This window comes from Gavialis gangeticus, unplaced genomic scaffold, assembly GCF_001723915.1.
Source record: "Gavialis gangeticus isolate Ggan-Ray unplaced genomic scaffold, GavGan_comp1, whole genome shotgun sequence".
Lineage (NCBI taxonomy): Eukaryota > Metazoa > Chordata > Crocodylia > Gavialidae > Gavialis > Gavialis gangeticus.
Window position 1 is genome coordinate 11,565,264 of NW_017729009.1, and position 24,499 is coordinate 11,589,762.

Below are 24,499 nucleotides of genomic sequence, written 5' to 3' on the forward strand. Positions count from 1 at the left end.
ATATACCAGTAGCGTGGGACTTCCTTGATTGATGAGATTAGGGGCATGAAATGTTGCACACAGATCACCCGGGCTCTCTGGAGCGGGCAGCGGGCCATGTGAACCTGAGAGAGACTAGCGTTCCTCTTTTAGACAAGGGTGTTGGTTGTAGCCGTGTTGGTCTGGGGACGTAGGCAGACAAGGTTCTTGGGGTAAATGTGATCTCTTTTATTAGACCAACTCAGTAGTTGGAAAAATTGTTCTTTGCAAGCTTTGGGGCACAAAGACCCTTTTTCAGGCACAGGGGGAGTCTGCTGGGCATTTCCCCGCTGTTTTGGAGGGCTGCAGAGGAAATCTGCTTGCAGGAGGAGGCAAAGGAGTGTCCTCAGCAGCTGAGCCCCACGGACCTCTTCCCAGGTGAAAGGACGGTCCAACCGTCTTCTCTTTTTTCACCTGCCGTTAAGCTGTGTTAGCAGGAGGCAACTCTAGGGCTATAAAAGGAAACAACAGGTCCGTTGGTCTGCGTGAGATCGGTATCTCAGAGAAGGTGGGTTTTTTTTGGTTTTTTGTTTTGTCGTTGCTGCTTTACTGCCTGTTGGCGCCTCAGCCTTTCTGGTCACTGCGCGAGGTGGTGTTTCCCTTCCGGCCAAGAGAGCAAAGGGAGTGGGTGCACTCAGAGGCCTCCCACGCAGTTTTTCCGATGCTGCATGTTTGCCGCCTGCCCTTTGCTGTCAACAATAGAAAGTCAGACTCGAGGTGCCGTGAAAGGAAGGGTGGAGCAGGGCGCTGCGAGAGCGCTCCCTGGGGCCGGCACCCCGGCCCCGAGTCAGAGGTTGCTTCCACTAGGCAGGGCTGTGCTTCTGGAGATGCTGGGTTGCCCCGGGGTCGTGTGTGATGCTCGAAGTCATGCCTGCTGCCCGTCAGGAAGCTCAGCACTGAGCCCCTGGCATGGCTGGGAAGGGGCGTAGACTAGTCCTAAAGCCTGGTCTCGACAGGTTTAAGCCCCACAGGGTCCAGAGCTGGTGGAGCAGGACTGTGCAGAGCCCAGCAGTTTCAGGGCACAGAGATTGAAAGTGGATGACGTGGACAGCGGGGTCTGGTGGGATGGAGGGGTCAGGGGGCCTGTGCAACCTCTGATGCACTTGGGGTTGTGTTTCTACCATGCAGTCACAGCTGGAAGCCTCCCCGAGGGACACCGATGCCTTTCCAAGGCTGGGGGCAGGGAGGGGAGCCTCGGGAGCTGCTGCAGCCATGGTGGGCACGAATCAGGGGGGACTGGGGAGGGACCCGGTGCATGTATTGTGTGTGGTATTGACCTAAAGAGCCCTTCTTTTGCCCGGCTGGGCTTTCCCCCACCCCCGGGACCACGCCGTGCCTTGCTGGATTCGCTGCATCCGATTTTTAAGGAAGCTCAGAGGCCTCACGCTGATTGAAGCCCTGTGCGTTTGTCCCCGTGCAGAACTCAGGCTCAGCTCTTGGCCGCGTGACCTTGTGTCTAAACGGGTGGTGCCTCAGTTTCCCCCTCTGTAAAACAGGGCGAATACCCGGCCGCACCTGGGCAGGGCTGGAAGGGGCACGGCGCAGGCCACGCATAGCACATTGCAGCTTTATCCGGGCCAGGGCGATGTCTTCTCATGGGCCAGCAGGTGGCGGCCTTACTCCCTCCCTTTGTGCCAAGCTCTCCCCGGCTCTGGCTGGGAGCCCAGCCCTGCACCCTGGGCACTTCCCTGCAGCCACAGCTGCAAAGGAGCCCCCTTGCCTTTGCTGGGCTCTGAATGCAGGAGAGAGACGGCGCCCAGCCCTGCTTTAATGCTCCGTGCAAATGCGCAGGGGCGGTGTGGGGCCGCGTGCAGGCAGCGTGCTGTTCTTAGCCAGCCCGAGTGACTTAGGCGCTGGGGTGCAGCTCCCCCCGGCCTCCCCAGGCTGGTCTTCCCTGTGCAATGTGTGCGTCAGCTGCTCTTGTCATTCCCTGCACCCGGAGCCTCTGGTTTCCAGGAACATCCCGCAAAGCTCTCCTGCACCCCCCATGCTGTCGCAGCTTTCCCCGTTCCCCAAGGGCACTGTCCTGCCTCTGGCTGGGCCGCCGGAGCCCTGGAGCAGGAGACAGGCTGTCGCTTGCTGGCCCCATCTGTGTGCAGGGTGCAGCTGGCCATGGGCTGTGCGCGCAGGGGCAGCCTGGCTCCCAGCAGGGCCCCGGCCATGCAAGGGAGTCGTCTCGCTGCAGGGCCGGGGCTGTGACTACTGGGGTCTTGGCTAGTGAGGCCACTGCCAGCTACCCCAGCAATGGCCTCTTTCAGGCTCCAGGATGTCCAGGGGCTGTTTTGGGGCCATGCAGGAGGATGGCTGCCGTGAGGACACTTGCTCAGGCCTCTGGGACTGGGGCATGTGGCCGACCTCAGCTGTGAGGCAATGGAGCAGGGGTGTGCAGGGCGAGACCAGGGGGCATCCATCTGTGCCCTGGGCTGCTGTGACAAAGGTCCCTGTCCAGCAGCTCCCCCTCTTCAGCCTTTGCCTGCCCATGACCTTGCTAGGATGGGTGCACGCACTGGTGATCTAGTCCTGCTCACCCCACAGCCCTTCCAGGGTGGGCAGGCGCATGGAGCTAGGGGCCCAGTTTGCCGCCAGGTCCCCCAGCACTGCCCTCTCCCCCGGCTTTATGCCCTGCGGGGATCTCCCACTCTCCGAAGCAGACCCCGCTCAGCTTTCCTCACTCCGAGGGGTAGATCCAAGCAGGGTCAGCCGGCAGGGCAGGGACGATTGTGCAAGACGTGCCCTTGCCTCTGCTTTGCAGGGGCAGCTTGTGAGAACGGCAGGAAGGGCCGGGGAGGTCACGAGGGAGCTCTCCCTCGCCCTGCGGCTTGAGGAGCAGATACAGAGCGGGGAAACCCGGGGCCACGGGGATGCTTGCTCTTGCCTCTGTTTGCCGGGGTGTAGGACGTGCGATAGGAGTTGAGGTGCCTGCTCTGGGTGGCTCATCCTTGCCCAGTGCAGATCTACCTAGTGCTGCTGGTCAGTCGGAGGGAAACGCTCTCTTTCCAACTGCCTTTGTGCTTAAGACTTTGAGAGCCACCTACGTGAGCAGGTATTTTTAGTGCCGAGCTTATCAGGTGTCAGCGCCGGCTCCGGGTGCAGTGGCAGTGTCGAGATCATGCCTTCCCCAGGTGCTCGCTGGAGTTCAGCTTGTCTTTTAATTAGCTGTGGGGGTATGTGCCCAGCCTCAGCAGCCATGAATCATAGTGTCCAGGCCAGGGCGGATAGGAGCAGGGTTGTTTCTGCTTTTGGGCCAGGGCTGCCGGAGCCCCAACCTGTTGCATGGTGCTTCCCAACCCCAGCAGCCCTGGGGTGGGCTGATCTCAGCACCGTGAAGCCTAATGCACCTGTAGTGCCCGTGCCTGCTGCGGGGAGCTTGGCCATGCCCAGGGAGCAAAGTGCCAGCACATCCGTTCTCCACTCTCAGAGCTGGGCCCTGCTCTCCAGTCTGTGCAGATGGGAACAGGCGGCTCCCAGCACGACCTCTCAGCTGGAGGGGAAATCATCTCTCAGGCTGGGAGCTGCAAAGCAGATGCAGATGCGGGTGCTGAGAACACAGGGCCCAGCCTGCGTGCTGCCATACGACCCAGAGACGAGCTCAGCTCGTTGTTCTCCCATCCGGGCAGCTCCTCCTGCTCTCTGGGGCCAGCTGGATGGCTCAAAACTGGACTACAGGACAGTCAGACCATCTCCCCAGGAGGAACCGGGCATCTCACTGCTTGTGCTAGCTGCCGTACCCCGAAACTCTCTGTATCTCAGTCGTCTGGGATGGGGTAGAGAGGGATGATCCTGGTTGCGCAGGGGTTGGACTGGATGTGACCCCCCTGAGGACCCATCCAGCCTGACTTGGCTCTGATTCCATATCCCAGGGCACAGTGGAGGCTATGGAGAGGGGACTGGTGACAGCACTTACAGACAGACTGACGTACTTGAGGCAAAACACACTCCCACTCTGCACCACAGACCCCCGAGCTAGAGCTGTGCCGTCCAAGAAAACCAGAGGAAAACACTTCTTTCTTTCTTTTTTTTTTTTTTTCTTTAGAAAATCTGGAATAAGTTAAAGTAGCCAACCGTTTATATTAAAATAAATTAACTCCGCTCTAAGGTCCGGCTGGACGTGCTGTCAGCTGGGACTTGGATTCTGTTCAAAAATAGGCCCTAGCTCTGAAGTGCACGAGTTCAAAAAATAAGCTGTGGGGTGGGTTGGGGGAATAATCTCTCTGCAAATGTCCAGTGGGAGGTTAAGGTGCAAGCTGCCTCGGCCCTATCGCCACCCCGGGGCTATTGCCTGGGGGCGGAGGGCCAGGGTGCTAAGTGCTAAGGGTGTCTTCATCATCACTCCAGTCGGGGGGTGCGTCGGTCCCGAAGTAGCGATCTCCGAAATTCCCTAGAGTTGGTGGGTGAGAGAAGGACGTGCATTGGGGTATGGACTGTGCTCTGCGACTAGACTGCTGCCCCCAGCCGTCACCTGGCTGGGGTGAGCTGCATCCCCCCTCTCAGCCCCACGAAGGAGCAAGGACATGAAGGCACACCCGCTGGCGGGGGCTCTGGGCTCTGCAACAGAGGCAGAGGGGAAATGCATCTGTCCTGCCTCCCATCAGACTCCCCCAGCTTCCTCGAGGGGCAGCTCTCAACCAGCAACTCACCGATGCCTGGGATGATGCGGAAAAGGTCGTTCACCTTCTTGTCCACGGCCGTGGTGATGATTTTCACCTGGGGGAAGGCGTAGGCCACTGAGTGGACGCCCATCTCGGCCATCAGCAAGGACAGGAGGAAGATCTTATCCTCTGGGACGTCATGATCCTGAGGGAGAGACGCAGGGAAATGGTGGGCGGGGGTGAGTGCTGTGCCATGGCTCCGGGGTTGAACACAGCAGAGCCGGGGGAAGATTCTCCCATGCACAGGGGATGCCCATGTGCACCCCCATGCCCCTTGCCATGCCACAGGGCTGCTCCCAGGCTGGCCACTGCATAGCAGCAAGTGCCTGCTCCTGCGCCTGGCCTTACCAGCAGGACCCTCACTGCCATCATGGCAGCCGCCCCGGTAGAGACTGTGCAGTCCATGAGGATCACGTGGTCTTCACTGATGTCCTTCGGCAGCCGCAGGTAGTGGAGCTGCAGAGGAAGTGAGATTGGGAACCTGGGAACGGCTCTGGCCACCCAAATACGCTGGGCTGGGTGGGCACAGGTTGCCAGCCTGGTACAGGCCCTCTGCTCATTACTGATCCAGTGCTAATGAGCAAGAGGGAGGAGCCAGCTGGGAGGAGAACAAACTGGGGAGCAGGGTTTAATTGCAACTGAACCCCAGGGAAATTGTAATGGCACATGGTCTTGCCCCTCTCCAGCCCGTGCTGCCCCGCACCACCGGGGTAGAAGCATGTGTGGTTGACTGGATGCTGCAAATGTGCATGCGTGTTTGCAGACACAGCCTGTCACAGTCGGCTCCCAGGCCTCTGTGACTGCTCAAGTAGGATGTCTGTGGCAACCAGCTGCCACCTTCCACCCCCACGGAGGGATGTCCCATGTGCAGCCATCAGATGAGGCATCAAGGATCCCTGTGCCCACGTCCCGATACCCCCTCCCTTCCCCAGGAGTGAGGCCCCTACCTCCGGCTCCCCAGTGTAGCAGTTGGTCTGGATGAGGATGGTCCCGATGCGGACGTCTTTGCACACAGCGCGCAGGGCCGGCTCCATCGTCTCCCCTGCTCTCAGGATCGACACACCTGTGATCTGCAGCAGAGTGGGCATGATGGGGGCACGCCCGTCTCCCCCTTGACCACAATGACCTCAAAGTGCTTCCCAAGGGTGGCGTGAGATCCCCTTTCTCCATGGCCATCCCTTGGGGCTCATACCCACCTTGGGGCAGCAGTGGAGCCATGCCACAGGTGACCAGAACAAACCACCCCCATGCTGTAAAGGCACCTCATCTCCTCCAGCATGATGGGGTTTAGCTGCCTCTGGGGAAGATGCCTCCCCTGACACAGTGTAGGAGGTGAAAGCCTTCATCCCCCACTCAGCATCCACACCCACAGGCAGCACCCCCCATGCATGTCTCATCGGTGCTGTAAGCGGGGCTGACCCGGCTCTCGTTAACAGCTGCTAATTAAGCTGCACCATCCCACGCCCGTGATGAGCAAGCGCCCGAGCCAGCCCTTCCCAGAGACATGGGTGGGCTTTGCTCCTTCCTGCTCACCTGCTTCCCACTGAAGGTCCGTCCTTCATAGTCCTGTCCCTGCGGGGTCTGGACGGTGCAGCTCTGCAGAGAACACAGCAAAAGGCTTCGGTGAGACATGGGGTGAGCAGGATCGTAGACATCAGCAGTGGCCTGGCACAGCAGACTCATGAAAAGCCTTCACCAGCCTGGAAGTGCCCAAGAAACTGCCCCACGCAGTCCCCGGCGGCTGGGAATGGGTGTCCCAGGGGGCCAGGCCAAGGCCTCAGATACAGACCTCACAGCCTTGTCCTCCCCACAAGGCCTGTTTCTGCCTCTGATGGAGGGGGAGCGGCACGGGGCCAGGGTTCATGTTATGAAAAGGATGCCTCAGGTGCACACCGCTACCCAGGAGGAGGATGGCATGAATGTACCTTCATCTTGGGGCTTGAGACAGCAGCAGGAGGTGCTCAGGTCCTCCAGGGAGGTGCTCAGGTCCTCCGGGGAGGAGTGAGGCATGAGATGCTTGGTTGGGCTGGAAGAGACACGACCTCCCGAAGGCCTTGCTGGCCTGTCTGGTCTATGGCTGGACCCCACGTGGACCAGAGCAGGTTGCAGCCGACCTCCAGGCCAGACCTCAACCCTCTGCGGCACCCACCTGGAAAGGCAGGAAGGACAGGGCGTGCTCGATCAGCAGCCTCATCAGCCGCTTGGAGTAGAAGATGAACTCGTCTCGGCTGGTCTCCTTGTTCCTAAGGTGGGGGGAAAACATATATCACCCGACTGGTTGCTGCGAAAGGCCGAAGGCTGCTTGGAGAGATGGAGCTGGGTAGGGAAGGAGGGAGGAGAATTCACTGCCTTGCAATGTGGTTTGGAGCAAGTTCCCTCTCCCGTCCTGGCCTCCAGCCACCCTAGCAGGTCTCAGGACCGGCCAGCTCTTGTTTGCAGAGGCCAGACCCTGCTCGGTCTTGGGGGTGGGCCCTATCCCATCCCCAGGAGGTTGCAGGACACTGGGCAGGATGGCTGAACCCCAATTCCCACTGGGTTCTCCAGCATGCAGATGTCAGCAGCTGGCCCGAGGATGGACAGCAGCTCCTGAGGTCTCCCCACCCTCCCTGCGAGGCCGAGGCTCACCTGATGATGGTGTGCATGCCCCTCACTTGCGGGGTGCTCTTCAGCACACTGAGGGTCCGTGGGAGCGGGTGGCACTGGTGGGCCGAAGCCAGCGCTGCCCTGGAAGCCAACACAAGGTGGGGGCCAGGTGAGCGCTTGGAGACCCCACGCGACATGGGCGGCAGCACGTGGACGCACACACCGGGCCTGAGCTTCCACGCGCCTCCCAATCATCCAGCCAAACCAGCCTGAGCTCTGTGGGTGCAAGGGCAGCAACGTGCCACGAAACCACGACGCCAGTGAGAAGCCATGCTCCAATCAGCCCCTGATCCCGCAACTCCTGGGGGGGATACCAGCCACTGGACAGGCTCAGCGAGGCATGTGAGGGCATCGAAAGCTTCTCCACCCTTCTTCCTCAGGTGCACGGGGGGAGAGGGGAACGTGCACAAGAACCAGGCAGCAGCAGGGGGAAGTGTCTCCCATCTGACTGCCCACGTGCCTCTCTGCCGGGAGTCGCGGGACGGCCCCACAGCAGAAGCAGGGGTCACTGGGACAGTATTGGCACTCCCTGCCAATGCACTGGGTGGCAGGTCATGGAAATAGCAGCCTCCAACTCCCTGCAGGGGGGTTGCAAAGAGGATGGCGCTGGACTGGTCTCAGTGGGGGCAGATGGCAGAAGGAGCAATGGGCTCAAGCTGCAGCAAGGGAAATTTAGGTAGGAGATTAGGAAAAAAACTCTCTCACTAGCAGGGTAGTAAAGTCCTGAAACAGGTTACCTAGAGAGGTGGTGGACTCTCCATCCCTGGAGCTTTTTAGAAGCTGGGTAGACAAAGCCCTGGCTGGGATGATGTAGTTGGGGCTGGTCCTGCTTGGAGCAGGGGGTCGGACTGGATGTGACCTCCTGGGGTCCCTTCCAGCCCTCCTCGTCTACGATCCTATGAAAGCTCCCTGGACAGAGCTGGCCATCCTAGGGATGGTTTGCAGCGGGGGCCGATGCCCTTGAAGTACACGGCGTCAGTCTGAGTGGGGAAGGGCCTCCCTACGGGCGTTGCAGCCAGACAGGGCTGGCTTGGGATGACTCATCTCTGGATGATGAGGCATCATCCACCCCTGCCAGGGCCCGGCCTATTCCTGGAGCAAGGAAGCGCTGCATGGCCGAGAGCTGGAAGCGGGTTCCCATTAGCCCAGCTCCCGCGATCTGACAGGAGCTGTCGTGAGCAGAGAGAGGCTCGGTGGGGCTGGACTCACAGTCGATCTGGCAGGGGAACGGGGCTGGGGCCAGGAAGTCCTTCCCACCCACCTACACCCCCACAGAGATCACACTGGCTTTCACACGTACATATAAACCCACACAGATCACAGGTATGTTTGAGAAAGACAAAAAAGCATCAGTGCCCCAGAGAAGATGATTTAGCAGAGAGAAAACACCGGATTAACGACACACGCATGCAAGCAAACCAACAGGCCGAGGACGCGCGGGCAAGACCCAAGGACCCACGTTCTTCCACCTGTCCTCTAGCCTTGGCCACGCGAATGCCACACAAGGGGGCAAAGGACACTTGCCGGGCATTTGAGGGCTTCTCGATTCTTTCCATAGCTCCAGTGCTAACAGCCACGGGGCTTGTCTCCACGGGGGTGGGCAGGAGAGGGAAGACGCCACTAATGAGCCACGAACTGCATGGCGAACGGCGAGGTGGCAGGGCCTTCGCCCTGCAAGCTGGACTCCTGTTCAGAGACAACGCAGGCATCGCTCCCAACTCGAAACCCGTCTCCAGGCATGTGGCCCTGGAGCCTTTGTCTCCATCTACTGAGACAAGCCCGGAGAGACGTCCCTCCTGTGCAGCAGCACATGCATCCCGGGGTCCCGCCACCCCCCTGCTCTGTGTGGGGATGTCCGTGCCCTGCAGGCCAGCAGCAGCCGTGGCCATGGGCACCAGCTGCCTGCGCGATGGGGTGCACGCAGCCCCCTACAAGTCACTGGAGCTACGAAAAGAGAAGAGCCCCTCAAAGCCTTGGGGACAGGGTGAATGAAGCAGCTGCACTCGGTTAGTGAGGGAGCATGCTGGTTAGTCCGCCCCATGCCTCCCTCGTCCTGGCTGACCGGCTCCAGTGCTCCGTCCTGCCTCCTGCCATTGCTCCAAGCAGCGGCCTGATTCTGCACCCGATCTCTGTGGGGCCCAGCTACAGGGCTAGGCCCACCACCGGGGTCGACCTGACACAGGCCAGCCCATGGGGAGGAGAAGCAGGGACGCTGGTACAGGTCCTTGCTGCCCAGATATCACAGCCCTGATGTAAAAGGATGCTCCATGCACTGACGGACAAGATACGGCTTCTCTCGAGCAGAGCCGAAAGGTGACAGTGGGATGGGCCGCGAAGGACCTGGATGCAAGGAGGAATTGGGGCAGATAGGGGTTTTCCGGAGTGTGTCCCCTTGGGCCGGGGCGCGGACGCAGCAATGGCATCTGAGCACACGTCTGTGTTCAATGGGTGGGGGGGAACCAGAAGTGCTCACTGCCCCTCTGCCTCCATCCCCGCTGAGCAGCCAGGTCACGTCATCCCCTACGACGGCCTGGTTCTTTGCCTTACAGAGGACCTTGGCTGGTGCAAAGTGCTATGGCAAGGGCCGAACCTGGGCGTTCGCGCTGCCTCTGCCCCCGGACCAGCATGCAGCCAAAGCCACGCTGCCCTTGCCCCCGGACACACAGTTAGTATCGAAACCCAGGCCGTGCAGTTCGGGTCTCCTCACATATCCCAGCGCAGCTTCCTCTGGTCAGGGACGTTCGGGGTGGGGGAGACAAGGCAGGAGACACGAGAGCATAAAGATGGGAGGGGCCGGGAAGAAAAGGAAAAAAGGCAGTTTCATTAGTCAGAGGCTGGGAGGGAAGAAAGCTGTGGCGGGGATTCATCCTATGCGGGCAGAGCAGCGGAGACGTTGGCGCACGAGCGGGTGGGAACGACCGCTTCGTAGGCCCCCAAGATGGGCTGCTCTCCCTCGGTTCTCAAGGAAATCCAGGATGGGGCTGAGTTCAGTGGGGAAGAAATGACAGCCCTCTTCCACCATGTGTGCATGCAGTGAAGGTGCAACCTTGGCCGTGGCCTCTGCGGAGCTCACAGTGCCCAGCCCATGGCCTGTGGAGCAGAAGGTAGAGCTGGAGCCTACATTGCCACCCAATGCAATGGTTGGTGGTGGCTGCTGTGGGCAGCAAGTCCATCCCCTTGGGTGGGAGACACCTCAGGGAGTCACTGCTGTCACGGGGGGATTGGGGAAGGACCCAGGCAAGCACCTGCCAAGTTGGCGCCTGGTACCCACACTCAGAGGTGCAATCTGAGAGGTGCCAAGGCTGCGGCAGGCAGGACAGTGCAGTGCGGAGAGGAGCCTGGGCTCAGGTCCCAGCTCTGTGGCCTGGTCTCTCCCCTCCGGTCAAGGTGCCCGCGTCCCACAGAGCTGACCCGAGCGTGGCGGGAACGCCGCATGGCCCCGGGGAGAGGCCACCGCCTGACCCGCTGCAGAGAGCTCGCGCCAGAAGAGGCGGCATGTTGCAGAGCCCATCTGCATCTTGCACCATCAGTCTGACAAGGACCTGGGGGGTCACTCAGCCCCTGTGGCCAAGTGCCTGCACCAGACCAGGCTCGGAGGGGCCCGCAAGCACCTCTCCCCTGCGTTATTGAGCCCTCGAGGCAGGAGGCAGGTGAGCTGGGTTTCCTGCCTCTCCCCCACGGCTTTGCTGTGGCTGGCCAGCAATGGAAAATTCAGACAGGCAGCCCCAAGCACGTCAAGGAAACGTCTCATATTGGAAACTTCTCCCCCCCACACCACCCAGAACAAAAGCTTCAAAGGAGAGAGAAAAGAAAGAAAGAAAGAGAGAGAGAGAGACAGAAGGGGGGTGTCCGTCTGGCAGAAAGGCACCGAATATTGGCAGCTCTTTCTCGCACATGCAATCAAACAGGAAGCAGACAAGAGACTCCCAGCTACAAAGCCGCTGATGCAGCCAAGGCATTTCAAACGCACCCGGCAGCTGGCTCTCGCCTTGACATTTCCAAGCGGGGCTATTAGAGCCGCACCACGGCCTGATATTTAAAGGCACAGCTGGCAAAGGGCATGTTCAGGGGCTGCAGATCAGGGGTGGGATGTGGGGGCTTAGGTTCATGGGGTGAGGGACGGCCTCGCTTCTCCAGCCACGTGAAGGTGGGGGGAATGTGAAGGTGCTGCTGGGTGCAGAGTGTGCCCTGCCGTCTAAGCACCTGCCTGGCTTTAATGGGGACGGTCCAGGTGATGCCATGGGGATGGCCCCATGCAGCTGCGGACAAGCAAAGAGTGAAGCAACCTGGGTCCGGAGATGACCATTTCCTTCCAACGTGCGATGATTTAGTGGCATCCTATTAACACCCAGCTCACCCCAGAAACCTGCCTCTCCTTGCACGCTTTGCTGCCAGCAGCTCTCTCTCTCTCTCCTGACTCTCTCTAGTCCCTTTGCCAAGTGCTAGAGCAATAGTCAAGCCAAAAAGTGAGGATCTGGGTTCCTATCCAGTTGCCTGCCCTCTAGATGGAAGGTGAAGTAGCCTGGGCCCAGGTCCGAGAGCTGCGTCTCTCTCTCTCAGCTGCAGATTACATACAGCCTCCTCACCTGAGCCTCTGAATGGCCCTGGCATTTGAGCAACAGACTTTTAAGCCATTCAAAAAGGAATTAGTGCAGGTAAAAAGCCCAGGTTTCCAGGCCTGTCTCACCCTTTACACCCTGTTCCACTATTTAATGGGTACCTGCCCTCAGACAGGCAGGCTGCTGGCAGCACCCTTATCTTTGGTTCAGATACCGAACTGCAAGCACATCCCAGTTCTTGGCCTTCAGGGTTTTTAGACTTTGACCAGAAAACATCAGTTAAAACTGGAAGCCTCGACTGCAGCATATGATAAGGACTCACAGGTTGCTCAAATGCTGAGGTTATTGTGCAGACAGATATGCACTTAAGGCGTGACCGCATCAGATTTTGCTCTTATCGAAAGAAAATTAGCACTGGGTCACCGCTATGCCATTCAACTGTTGATTTTCAAGGAACAGGAAAGAAATTTACAGTGAAGTCTACTGGGGGCTGCTTTGGATTGAAGGACATCAGCAGCTTGAAAAGCCCCAGGCTATCCCAAATTTTCAACCTCAGATTTTTGAGCAGACAGGCTAGTGTCTATGCCTGTCCCTTTTAACTGTGTTCAAACCTGAATCTTCCTCCAAGTGCAAAATGCACAGTGTTACCCAGCCACACAAAATTTCACAGGCTAAGACTGTGGGAACCGAAGAGATGCAGCTCGCTGCCTGAACTTAACTGTTTTCAGGGGGTGGAAAAAAAAAAAAGAAAAGAAGATCATGGCAGCTTTCCTAAATACCTTAAGTTTTTGTCTGTTTGTTTTTTTAAAGCCTTTTCTTTTTTATGCCAAATGCAAATTTTAGGAGCCTTAAGTGTCTCATTAGACACAGACAGCATCTAAAATGGGAACACATCTGCAGCTACAAAACTCTTTGCTTCCTAGAAAAAAAGATTCAATATCTTAGCTGGCTGGAAGCGAGATGCCGAGAGCATTGCTCAAGGCTTACAGTTACAAACACCTGTGGCTATTTAGTAACTGCAAACTCCTTTGGAGCAAGGCTTTCCCAAAGTAATTGCTGCATCACCTGCCTTCCCATGCAGACCGCTGGAGGAAAGCATGGATTTCCTCATGTAGAAACACTTATGCTCCAATTGTGGTGACGTTATACCTGTGGCTAAGTGGGGTGCCCTATACTGGGTGTCCTCTGGGAACTAGGTTTAAAGCATGGTGATGGGGGAGCTTAAATGCCTTGTGGTGTGGGTTTACAAGGCCACTTAGATGAAGGTGGCCTTAAGATACCTTTCACCACAGCGACGAAGAAATACAATTAAATTCAGGTGGAAACCCACCTCCTATTCCCAAGCTTCACACGCTTTGCAAATCCCCTGCCTTGCAAGTATGCTCCCACTCTAAGGGTCTGTGGCCACATCACATGTGACCACTGGCACTGTAACTTGGACATGCCCACGGTTAAAATGCCCTGCTCCTGGCTGGAGCTGGGGGTAAAGAGCAAGATTTACCAGCCAAGTGAGATCTCACCTCAGGGAAGCTACTGGATTCGAACTGCGGGTCACGGACAGCGCGGGTCAAGCAGTGCGTGGCATTGGAAATGCCTTGGGTTGCAGAGACAGGACAGTGTTAGAGGAACTCTTACCTGACACTGAGTTCACGCTGCAGCAGCAACACGCAAGACAACGCAACCGGTATTAAGCATTGCCAACACCAGGGACATTTAAAGACAAAAAAGGGAAAAAGGAATAATATCCTGCATTCACGTTCGTTTTTTCCCCTCCCGCCACACTAAAAAAAAAAAGCAGCCTCAGGGGCCAGCCTTCTGCATTTCTTCAGGGAAGCACCTGCACTTCTCCCTGGCTACGACGCGTAGCTGGGAGCTTTGATTTTCCAAGTGCCAATGCTGGAAGAAGCTGAAGCCCTTCCACCTGTATGGACACGGACCTGGCTGCTGACACCAGAGGCTGCCAAGATGTGGCCTGGCTTGCTTTACATACAAATTAGTCTTCTGATATTACAGCAGGGTTTCATGCTTCCATGGGAAATTGCCCCCTGCCCATATCTCAGCCTTATAAATGGCTGTTTGCAGGAAGGCAGAAGGCCGCGCCTTTGAACTTGAGGCGAGGGGGAAGTTTTGGAGGGGCGTGCTTTGAATATGTGCTAATAACAGAGCAGTCTCTGTTATCACATGGTCTACTGCATGCAGCTAAAGGCACGGGATTTATGGGTGGCAAGATGGCCATTGTGCACATCCAAAGGCCGAGAGGAGTGGCCAGCTCCATTTCCAAGTGCATCTGCCTTTCATGCACGTGACAGGCATGTTGAATGGCACATGGCTTCCAACACTGAAATCCAAAGGCACGAGGACCCCTGCCTGCAGGTTAGTAGCTGGCGAGCTTCTAGGTTTTGCAGGTTAACTCATGCATTGGGAAGCCCAGCATGGTAGTGGCGAGATCAGCGAAAGAAGCCGAGACCCACAGCAGGCAGGGCGCATCCACCGTTCCCCTGGGCTGAACTCACTGCCCAGAGCCAGGACAGCCCAGTGGGGAGGCTACAGACTCACTAAAGCTGTAGAGGGCTGAGCAGGCCTGTGCCGAGCCATGGTGCCTCCTCAGGAGTGATGCCCTGGAGCGGTCCTGCCCTCTGAGCTGCATTTAGCTCCTTAGTGGCTGGCAAATGGACTAGGATGTTGGTGGTACTGATGGATATTGGGGCAGGGGCTGGCTGCTGGGGTGTAGCTCACCCCCACCCTACCCTGCTGCAGTCTCTGAGGCCAGAGGAAAGGCTGCTGTCTTTGGAACAGGGCTTGCTGCATACCAGAGGCAGAGGCAGGGCTGGGTGGGCAGCAGGGGGCCTGTGGGTATGTGCCCTGCACTGCCCAAGGGGCAATGGTCAGGGCATGGGCATGGGGGAGAAAGACTAAGACAAGGGCAAGTTAGGAGTCATCCTTCCCCTCACTGCTCACACACATGGAGCAGCGCAGCAGAGAGCACATCCCTGCCTGCCTGTGCCCTGCCCAGTGCCGCCGGGAGCTCAGCACTCGTGCTCCTGGCAGCAGAGCCCAGCCGACGCCTCCCGACGCAGCCCTCACCTCCTCCAGCTGGCTGTGGACATGCTGCACGATCAGGTCGATGGCCACCGTGTTCCCACTACCTGCAGCGCATCGAAAATGAGAGACCCGGGATGAAGCTGAGGGATAGGGCTGGCAAAGGTCTCAGAGTCCCTTCTCCACCATGTCCCCCACGGCTGACACTCAGGGAGACGTGGGTGCCAGGACCCAGCAGGAGACACTGAATGGTAGGTCTCAAAGCAAAGGTAGCACCAGGTTGTGAGCGGGGGCAGCCCCATCCACCCAGCTCCTGCCCTGTTACCTGCCTGCAGACAGACCTGGGGGCACAGGACCCTCTCAGCTCCCAGGAATGCAACCCCAGTGGTAGTGGGGGAAAGGGCTGGGGCTGAGATCATGCCCCAAGAGCACAGCGATGGTGGGCGGGTACCTCTGGGCACGACGATGTCGGCCAGCCGCAGGGTGGGCTGGATGTACTGGTCGAAGGCTGGCTTGACGAACTTGTTGTACTGCTTGATGACACCCTCGATGTCCCGGCCGCGCTCGCTGATGTCCCTGCGCAGGCGCCGTACCAGGCGGATGTCCGAGTCCGTGTCAACGAAGATCTTCAGGTCCAGGAGCTGGAATGAGAGGGGCCCAGCACCCTGAGCACTGAGTGTTTCCTCACCCCAGGCCCCTTGGGAGCTATGGAGGACCTGCTTCCAAAAGCAGCAGCTGCTCAATGGAGCGGAGGCTGCTCTCGTTATGAACAGGACACGGAGTGACTGGGTGAGTTCAGGCACCGCTGCTCCCAGGGGTCAGGCAAACCAAGACAGGACAACTCCTGGCAAGGTCCAGCATGAGCCAGTGGAGTTCATTGCCCCTGGAGCTGATGGCAGGCTGCACTAAGTCTCCAGCTGGCTTGGCGATTCACTCCCTGCATCTCAGCAGAAGGAATTCACCTGGTTATTTGATGCCTACAGAGCTCCAGTCCTCTCCCAAACTCCCTTTTACCAGCAGATCCCACTAATTGGTCTTTCCTGGGCTAAAATTTCAGAAGCGAGGGCAGACGAGAGTGGCTGGGGACCGGGACGCAGACATGTTCGCTTGCACCCGAATCAAAGTGGCAAGAGCTGGCGCATGAATGTGGAAACTGGCCAAACCCAGCAAGTTGCCCTCAGCGGTTTTAATCCTCTGAGGAGGACAAGTCAACGAGATCTCCTCCCTCCGCTCCTCTGAGATGTACCCAGCTGACCACTGGAGGTCATCCTTGCTCCACACAAACAGGACATGAGCGCATGCTTGGCAAGACAGGGAAAGTTTGGGATTAAGTGTGGCCGAGGCCTCCGGGGCTGCGTGCGGCTCCTGCTCTCACGTTACATTGTTCATTTATGGTGTCCAGGCTCAAAAAATACAGGAACATGTGGCATTGGTAAGAGGCAGAAGAGCCTGCAGGGGCTGGACATGCTCGTCCTCACCAAAATGTCCACAGTGCAGCACCTCGTGTGCACTAATATGTGTGGCATTTATGGGCAGCTGGATCATGACCCTTAAACTCATTTCCATTCAGGACCAGCTCCCCAAGTCTCTGCAGAAGGACTGGTGCTTCCACCCCAGGTTTTTCCAATGCCCTTCTAGTCGGCTTTGACAGGTTAAGTTTATTTAAGCCAGACAGCAAAATACTGCTAGTCTCAAGAACAGACCCACTGCAAGAAACCCTTTCTGATGCCGCAGAGGACAGCAGGGGCAAGATCTGACCCTCCCTTCCTTCCTCTGAGCCGTGCACATGGGGAAGTGCTTAAGATGAGCTTGCCTACATTCCCCCACAGAGAAGGACGTGGGTCCCAGCAGCGGGACACCCGCGGTCCCGCATCTGCCTATGAGGCTTCTGATCCCTCCCTCACCTTCAGCAGCTCCTTGTCCGCGAATGCCATGATGCCTTCAAAGATAATCACGTTGGCGCCATAGAGGGTTTTCTGGGGTGGAAAAGAGGGAAACCAGTTAGAGAAAAATGGGTGGGAAAGAGAACAAAAAGGTAAAAAGATACTGCATGTGAGAAAGAGCTGATAAAGGCAGAGGAAGAAGTGGCATTGCCCACGGTGCCAGGGAAAATTGAGTGGGCACAAGGGAGGCTGCTGATGGTCTCTTGTGCCCGGCTACAGGCAGCTCCCCTATGCCATCGGTCTTGGCTCCTGTGAGCTCTACCCCTGGGTCCAGCCCTTAGGCTGAGGACTCAGACACACGGGGCTGCCCTGGGCACAGGAACATTTTTAGAGACGGGGTTGCATTTGGGGGGTCAGTGCTGGAGCTCGCACCGTGCATGCCTGCCCCTGGGAATCCCTCTCCACCAGCTCCAAAACCACTGGCTTTATCGCTGCAGCTGCTGGAGGTCTTCCCTTGTGGGACACTTTCCTTACGAGCTTCAGCCCATGAGAGCTTGTGTTATATACACATCCACTTTGGTTGGTCTACAAGGTGCAAATTTACCCTGCCTTCTGCTTGAATGTGGCGAAGAACGTCCCTTTTCCCGTGTCAGACACGAGATGGTGCCGTCACCCACTCCCCGGTACACGACGAGAAGCACTTAGAGCTGCTCCATGCATGGTAGCATTCCCCTTGCAGCAGTGCTTCCCGGCACGTCTGGGGGTTTTCATCCACAGCATTTGAGAGGACGGGGCTTTGATTTTAAAGACACAGGCCGGTTGCCATCTCCCTGCCGTGTGTCCCCCACAGCCCCATGGCCCCTCCTCACCCATTCCTTCTTCCGGCTGTGGGTGGTGAAGTCGTAGATGGGGATCTTCACGCTCTTGCCCTGCTTGAGCTTCTTTAGGGTGGCAATGATCAAGTCAAAGTCAAAGGCATCGGGGTGGTCGAAGTTGAAGTCGTTGTGGGCCGCCTGCTCCTGCTGCTGCTTGGTGAGCACCTACCGGAGACAACAGACCCCGCCGAGGTCATGGCCATGCTGAGAGAGCAACTGGGGGCAGTGGGTCATGGCTGGGAGTGGGGGGAGGTTATTGCCAAGCCCTGCTCATGTGAACACCCAAGCGCAGTGCTGGCCAGACTACCGAGCCAGAGATCCACAGGGCCACCTCCTCCGCTCTCAGTTCATGGGACACCTGGCATGGTGCTGGCTCAGGCACCCACAGCACGGGCTGAAGCCACCTGATGACATACCTGGGAGCCCAGGAGGTGCTGAAATCGGTGCCGCTGCAACTCAGATCTGAGCTATGCAGTTTCAAGCCAGCTCGTGTGTGACTGTACAAGCTGCAGCTACACTCTCGATTGCAGCGTAGATCGTCCTAGCACAGGTCCCATACCCGTGTGCCCTCTGGTCCTCTACCCAGGGCACCAGCCTTTCCTATGGAGGTGAATGGGGACAGGGCTCTGCCTGGGGTGCAGAGCAGCTAGCAGCCTTACCTTGTAAAAGGAGTCCATGGAAAGCAGGACCACCCATGGGACGTCCAGGGCTTCGATGATCATCCTGGCCACCGTGGTCTTTCCGGAGGCACTGCCCCCGCCCAGACCTGACAGAGGGGGAGAGACAGGGCAAGGTAAAACAAAGACCTGCTCCCTGCCTTGCCTGTTCCAGCTACTGCCAACAGATCTGGCTGCCCTTGGCCGTGCTAGGAGGAAACCTTGGAAAACCTGTTGGATGCAGCTGGCAGATGCTAGTAGTACGAATGAGGGACGTGGCACTGACCGAGTGGGAACGGTGAGGCCTATCCCGCCTGTCCTCCCAGAGCCACCTCCTTTGGAGGGCAGCTGACGTTTGAACCGGCCTGCATAGCTTTGGAAATGCAGGGCAAACCCATTCAAGCACCTGTGTACCAACAGGAGACCATTGCTATCTCCAGATGGGATTCAGAGAGACAGCCCCAATCCCGGCCCTGTTCGGAGGGTGAGCCTGCTGGAGCGGGGAGAGTCCCTCGCTAGGTGCGTGTACATCCCCCCCGCCACGGGGCCTCTGACTTGCCCTGAGTCTGCTGGTGTTGTTATAGGGCAAATCAGATAACAGCAGATGGGGTCGATGCATCAAGCCCACCCCACTCTACCTACATTTTGGGGTCACCATGACCCTGCCAACCTGTGGAGCTGCAGACCTGCCCCCCATCCCATGTGGCCCTGCATCAGAGGAAGAGGACCCGAAGGAGCACCTGTTCCACCCTGCAGGCTGGCCAAGGGAAACCCTTGACCCCCACTAGCTGGAGAAGCTGGGGGCCACGTGGGTACAGGCTGAGGTCCCTGGCGGGGCAGTGCAGCGCGCTGGGAAAAGAGCCAGCTCCAACAGATGTGAGCTTGCAAAGGGCTGTCTGCCAAGGTACGCTGCGGTCCCTGTCCCAGCCATAAGCTGGGTGGTCCACGCACGCAGCCCCCAGCTGCAGAGGTGCCCCAGACACGCGCTTACCTATGACAAAGGCCTCTTTGGACTGCGCCCCGTGCTCGTTGTACCACGGCGGCCGTCCGGCCGTGTAGATAGTCCTTTTGCTGGTTCGTAGCAGCGGGGGCTCGGACTTGCATTGGCTGGTGGTCCGTTTCCGGGGCGGCCGCGTGGGCGCTGCGGGGGGGTAGAGTCTGTCCAGGGATTCTGCACTGCTGTGGCTGGAGGGGAGAGATGGAGACACCTGGTCACCTGGAACGGAGGCATCTTGGGCACCCCTCACCTGACAGCCTGGCCCCGAGAGCCAGCACGATGCACCCCCCGCCCAACCTCAGCACGATGCCGGAGGCTGTCTGCAATGGGTCCTGGCCATATCAGTGGAAGCCCACTCGCACACCCCAGCAAGGGGGTCCCTGGGGAGGCAGGGCGGGGGGAGCCTCCACGCTAGTCCCAGGACACAGAGCAATGGGCTGTCTTCCGAAAACCAGGCAGCCAGTGCCTTTCCAGCTGCTCTGGTACCTGGAGGACTGCCCAGGCCTGGAGCAGCCGGCACCGTGCCGCTTAAGCACCTTTTGCCCGCATCACCTGATGCCGCAGCGCAGGGCAGGGAGGGAGGGACAGCAGGGGACGAGCCACCTTCCAGAGCCCTTTCGTGTTTGGCAGCACAGAACAGAGGCCCGGGAGGCGTTTGATGGCTCGGGGCCAGGAGATAAGCTGCCGCTGGCCGAAAGCAGGGACAGAAGAGATTATTTATATCAGATCCTGTTCGCTCGGGCTCCCTGCCCCTGCCCGCTCTTCGCTGCAGGTGCGAGTGGGATAGTTACGCCTCTTAAAGGCACCTAAGGGGAGAACGACTGTGCCAGGCCAGGCCAGGCAGGGAGCCAGGCTCGCACACCCCCCTTTGCAGAGGTGGCCTGAGCATGAAGGGAGATGGGGTCCGGGAAAGCCGAGACCTGTCCTCATTGCCCCAGTGAGTCTGCAGCTGGGCTGGCCATGCCAAGAGAGTGTCATCTGCCCTCCCCAAACCATCCTCCAAGCAGCGGACTAGGGGGGAACCCATGCTCTGCATCGCTCCCCCCACATGACCCCCCCTGCCCTACCGAATCCTGCTTAAGCAGCACTGCTGCAGCCGTGGCAGGCACCTGGCCAAGGGATTAGAGAGATCATCTACCCGGCCTGACATCTGCCACCTCCACCCCCGACCCCGACGCACGGCTAGGGCAGGTTGAAGGACCCACTCATCCGCCCAGACTCATGCCAAGTCCTCTTGAGAGCTGAAGGGCCCTGTTGGCTCATAAGCCTTCCTTGCCACTAACTGCATTGGGCTTTCCCCTCCCTGGCTTGTCTTTGAAAAGCCAGAGATGGAAGCCTGGCTGACCCCTCTGCCACAGACTCCCAGGGTGACCTTGGGCAAGTCACTTGATGCAGTTCTGCAATGTCTGTGCAACTCTGTCCAAGGGAGTTAGCTGCGCTGAGCACAGCGTGTTAGCTTGGGGGGTACGCCATGCCACGGTAGCTAGCACGGGCAGGCCTAGCCCTGGGACGTACCCGCACACCCACAGGCAGGGTTTGCAGTCCTACCTTGCCTGCTCCATCTGCTTCCCTCCCAAGCAAGCACTGTGCCCAGCCCCTGAGCCCCGTCCTGCAGCACTCCTGGCAGGTGCAGGGATCTCTTCACACACCTCTTCTTGCAGGATCCGAATCGTGGGGGCTGCCTGTGTACGACAGGGGCTCCGGACACAGCCACAAACTAATAAAACCTGATCATGGAAAGGTCTCTGGACTTTCTCTCTGTGCGAGCAGCAGCAAGGGAGCTCCTTCCAGCCCAGAGACGGTGGAAAAAGCAAGAACAAACAGCTTGGGTATTTTGCTCTGCTCTCCCTCCTGCGGCTCAACAGCATCAATTAACCAGCGCGCACGATCCCCACGGCGGAGCTGACATCAGAGGCGGTGGCGGGTGCGTAAACAAAGTCACGGTCGCTTGATGAGAGCCGAGATGACAGACGCTGTTCTTATTTACCAGGAAATAAATGGCTCGTTTCATCTGCATTCCCAGCTCCAGCCCCTGGGGAATGGGGCTGCTGTGCTTGGGGAGCTTTACCAAAGGCAGGTGCAGGAGGTCAGCGACACGAAGCCCTTCTCGCTTGCGAGTTCCCGATGCACATCAGCGATCCCGCTTGCGAGCAGGCGTGTCCAGCTCTGGGATGGAGCCGGCCAGCACGTCAGGGGAGGGTTGTCACACGTCTCCACTGGAGCCCCAGCCCAAAGCATGATTACTACCCAGAATGAGGATCCAGGCCAGCCTGAGTGCCGAGATCTTGCTACCCAGAGAATCACAGAAAATGAGGATCGAAAGGACCCCAGGAAATCACATCTAGTCCAAGCCCTGGCTCCAAGCAGGACCAGCCCCAACTAGATCACCCCAGCCAAGGCTTTGTCGAGCTGGGTCTTAGAAGCCTCCATGGACCTACCTGCATGGACGCTGCAGAACTGCATCAAGTGACTTGCCCGAGGTCACACCGGGGGTCTGTGGCAGAGGGGGCAGCTGGGCCTCAGTCTCTGGCTTTTTAAACCAATGGGCGGCCCCAGCTTTCAGAAGTGGCTTCCCCTGGAGTTTGGGTGGAGTGAGCTACTCCGAAAAATCTGCCCCGGGGTCAATTAGATTGTAGCCACAATTAGTGGCCACCCCTGCAAGTTTAGACCTCACTATCTTCTCTTTCTCCATCACCTCGGGGGATCCCCTGGGACAGCCAGCCTTGGTTCCCATCTGCCTCCCCTTGGATTGCCATTTATTTCCCTACTCAGATACTTATGCAGCGCAGCGCAACTGCTGCGACCCATGCCTCAAGGGGTATTTCCCCAGGAGTTATCTCAGATGCACGCTGCTCAGAGTGGGTTTTGGGGCTGGCAAAGATCATTTAAGGCTGCTCAGATCGTTTATTGCCACATTTGCCAGTGAAATCTCCATCTCTGGAGGCTTTTAAGGCCCAACTTGACAAAGCCTTGGTTGAGATGGCCTAGTTGGCGCTGGTCCTGCTTGGAGCAGGGGGTTGGACTAGATGTGACCTCCTGACGTCTCTTCAACCCCCATTTTCTATAATCCTGTAGTTTGCTGGGAGTGCCCTAGCACTCTCCTGCTGCCCCACAGCCCTGGCCAGGCCCTGACAGCTCCTAGATCATGTCTTTTGTTGGCTCCATTGTCTTTTCCAGGTCAGTAGGTCAATGATGGATTGCATTGCGATACAACCCCGCTGACTTATCCTGCAAGGTCCTGCAATGATAACATGATGATTTTGATTGCCTTGGAGAAGCACCCAGGGACCCCCATCCTGGAGCTGGATTCCACTGGGCAAAGAAGTGCTCAGGCAGCAGAACAAAAAAGAGGGTCCTTACCCCAAAAGCCTACAACCTAGGGGGCCAGCGTTTCAGCTGGGACCTGTCTATGAATCTATGACCCTCTAGACACCACCAACATAAGCCAAGAGAGACAGCAGCAAAGTTTAATGCGCATGACTTAACTCTGCACTCCAGGGGCTGCATCCAGCTCTGTCCCTGTATCAAGAGGCGCTTATAAAAAAAAAAAAAAAAAAAGGAAGCGACTCATATTTTGTATTAGGAGGGGAAACTGGGAGCTGAGTTTCTGGAGAGATTGGATCTGGTGCAGAAAGTTGCTTGCAAGAGGAGCGCTGCTCCCCTGGTGTCGGAGAGGACATGTCCAAGGAGAAGGGGCTGCAGGACAGCCCTCTCGCCTGGCTCTGGGAAGGGTGTCAGGGACCCACGGGGAGCACAAGAGCATCCTGCAATTTTGAAACCCAATGGTCTGCACTTGGGCTCTCAGTTGCTGTCCCAATGCCACCAGCCAGCAGTGTGTAGCCCTCCCCAGAGCCAAGCTGCAGCTTTTGAACGAGGCACCCAGAGGAGACTGTTGTTTCAATTGTGCTGCTGACAGCCCAGCGTTGGTGCCCCTTATGGGGGCTGCACGGGGATCCTTCCCCGTGGTGGCATGCTGCTACAGGTAAGGCCTCCAAATGCATCTGTGTGACCGAGAAGCCCAAGTCTTGCTGAAAGCCCATGGAAAACGTTATACTGGGGGAGTAATCCTAGTTTCATGGGACTCAGTGGGGGCTTTGCCTTTGGAGCTGGGATGCCGCCCTGTCTTCACATCGCTTCCTCCATGCAGGCGGCCAAGCTAAACTCTGCCTTTCCTGACAGCCCTGCCACCTCATCCAAGGGCTCCGGAGGGGAAACGTTAACGGGCCTGAAGACAAGCATCTTGTTGCATCCTGGTCTGGGAGCTCCAGGCTGCCTGGCACGGCAAGTCGTGGGCAGATATACTGGCACATGCGACAGGAGCTTTTTCTTCATTGCTCGTATTTAACCACCATCCAGGGAGCCATCCTGCGACGCAGGTGGTCCCTGCACAGAGCACCCCCCGGCCAGGGGATGAGCGGCGGATGGAAGTCAGTGAGAACAACCCCCAGGAGGTCAGACTGTCAGAAGTCATGCAGCAATGTTCCCCTGCTCCCCAAGCAGCCAAGAGAGGACAAACCCCTACAGCTGGATCCAAGACCACTGAATTCATGGCCAGATCCCCCCACCCCAGGGCCTCGTCTCCGTTTGCAACACGCTGCCCTAAGCTTCGGGATGCCAGCCAAGAGCAGGGACGCTGGAGCTGGGGGAGGCCGATCTTTCTCCAGCTGCTGCCTCCCGAGTACCAGCCGGGACAAACAGCCCTGGTGCTCCCGGCTCCGGCACAGCCGAGGACTCGTTTGCAAGGCTACAGGAAGGGAAAACAAATGCAAGCATGCAATGGAGGACACTCACCTGCCTTCAGCCCCCAGGGCCCAGCAGCCCGATATCCGGACCCCTGCGTACGTCGGGGGGCTGCTCATCTCGCCCTGCCTCAGAAGAACCAGGCAGTCCCAGGTGCAGGAGTTTCCGCGGCTCGCTGTTTCATCCCTGCCTGCGAGGCACTAACATTGCAGCAGGGCGAAGGGACCGGGTCAACCCGGGCCATGCGGAGGGCTGGTCCCTATGGGCAGGGAGGCTGGAGCAGGGCGTGCGGCATGACTGGCTGCTGGGACAGGTCTGCAGGGCCTGGCGCACGAGTGAAGGGCTGAGAACTGAGCAAGGAGTGAAAGAGCAAACGGGAGGTGCGCGGTGGTGTCCCGGAGCAGCCAACAGGCATAAGAGGATAACCAAACCCAGAGATT

General features: G+C 58.2%; 1 protein-coding gene across 2 annotated transcripts; it reads right to left on the reverse strand.

Annotated features, from left to right (window-relative positions):
• Positions 1-4,032: 4,032 nt before the first annotated feature.
• On the reverse strand, positions 4,033-24,231 carry UCKL1 (uridine-cytidine kinase 1 like 1). Of its 2 annotated transcripts, none has more exons than XM_019510068.1 (15): positions 24,111-24,231; positions 19,314-19,507; positions 18,326-18,432; positions 17,661-17,831; positions 16,813-16,884; positions 15,360-15,549; positions 14,954-15,015; positions 10,018-10,037; positions 7,293-7,391; positions 6,817-6,910; positions 6,201-6,263; positions 5,615-5,737; positions 5,016-5,123; positions 4,656-4,812; positions 4,033-4,396 (listed from the first exon to the last, which is right to left on the reverse strand). In XM_019510068.1, the coding sequence occupies exons 1-15, from the start codon at positions 24,176-24,178 to the stop codon at positions 4,320-4,322; spliced, it is 1,605 nt and encodes a 534-aa protein (XP_019365613.1). In that variant the 5' UTR covers positions 24,179-24,231; the 3' UTR covers positions 4,033-4,319. The 2 variants fall into 2 exon arrangements, with proteins under 2 accessions (XP_019365613.1, XP_019365614.1); XM_019510069.1 differs by lacking the exon at positions 10,018-10,037 and adding an exon at positions 13,505-13,521 and having other exon boundaries at positions 4,192-4,396.
• Between the last annotated feature and the right edge of the window lie 268 nt (positions 24,232-24,499).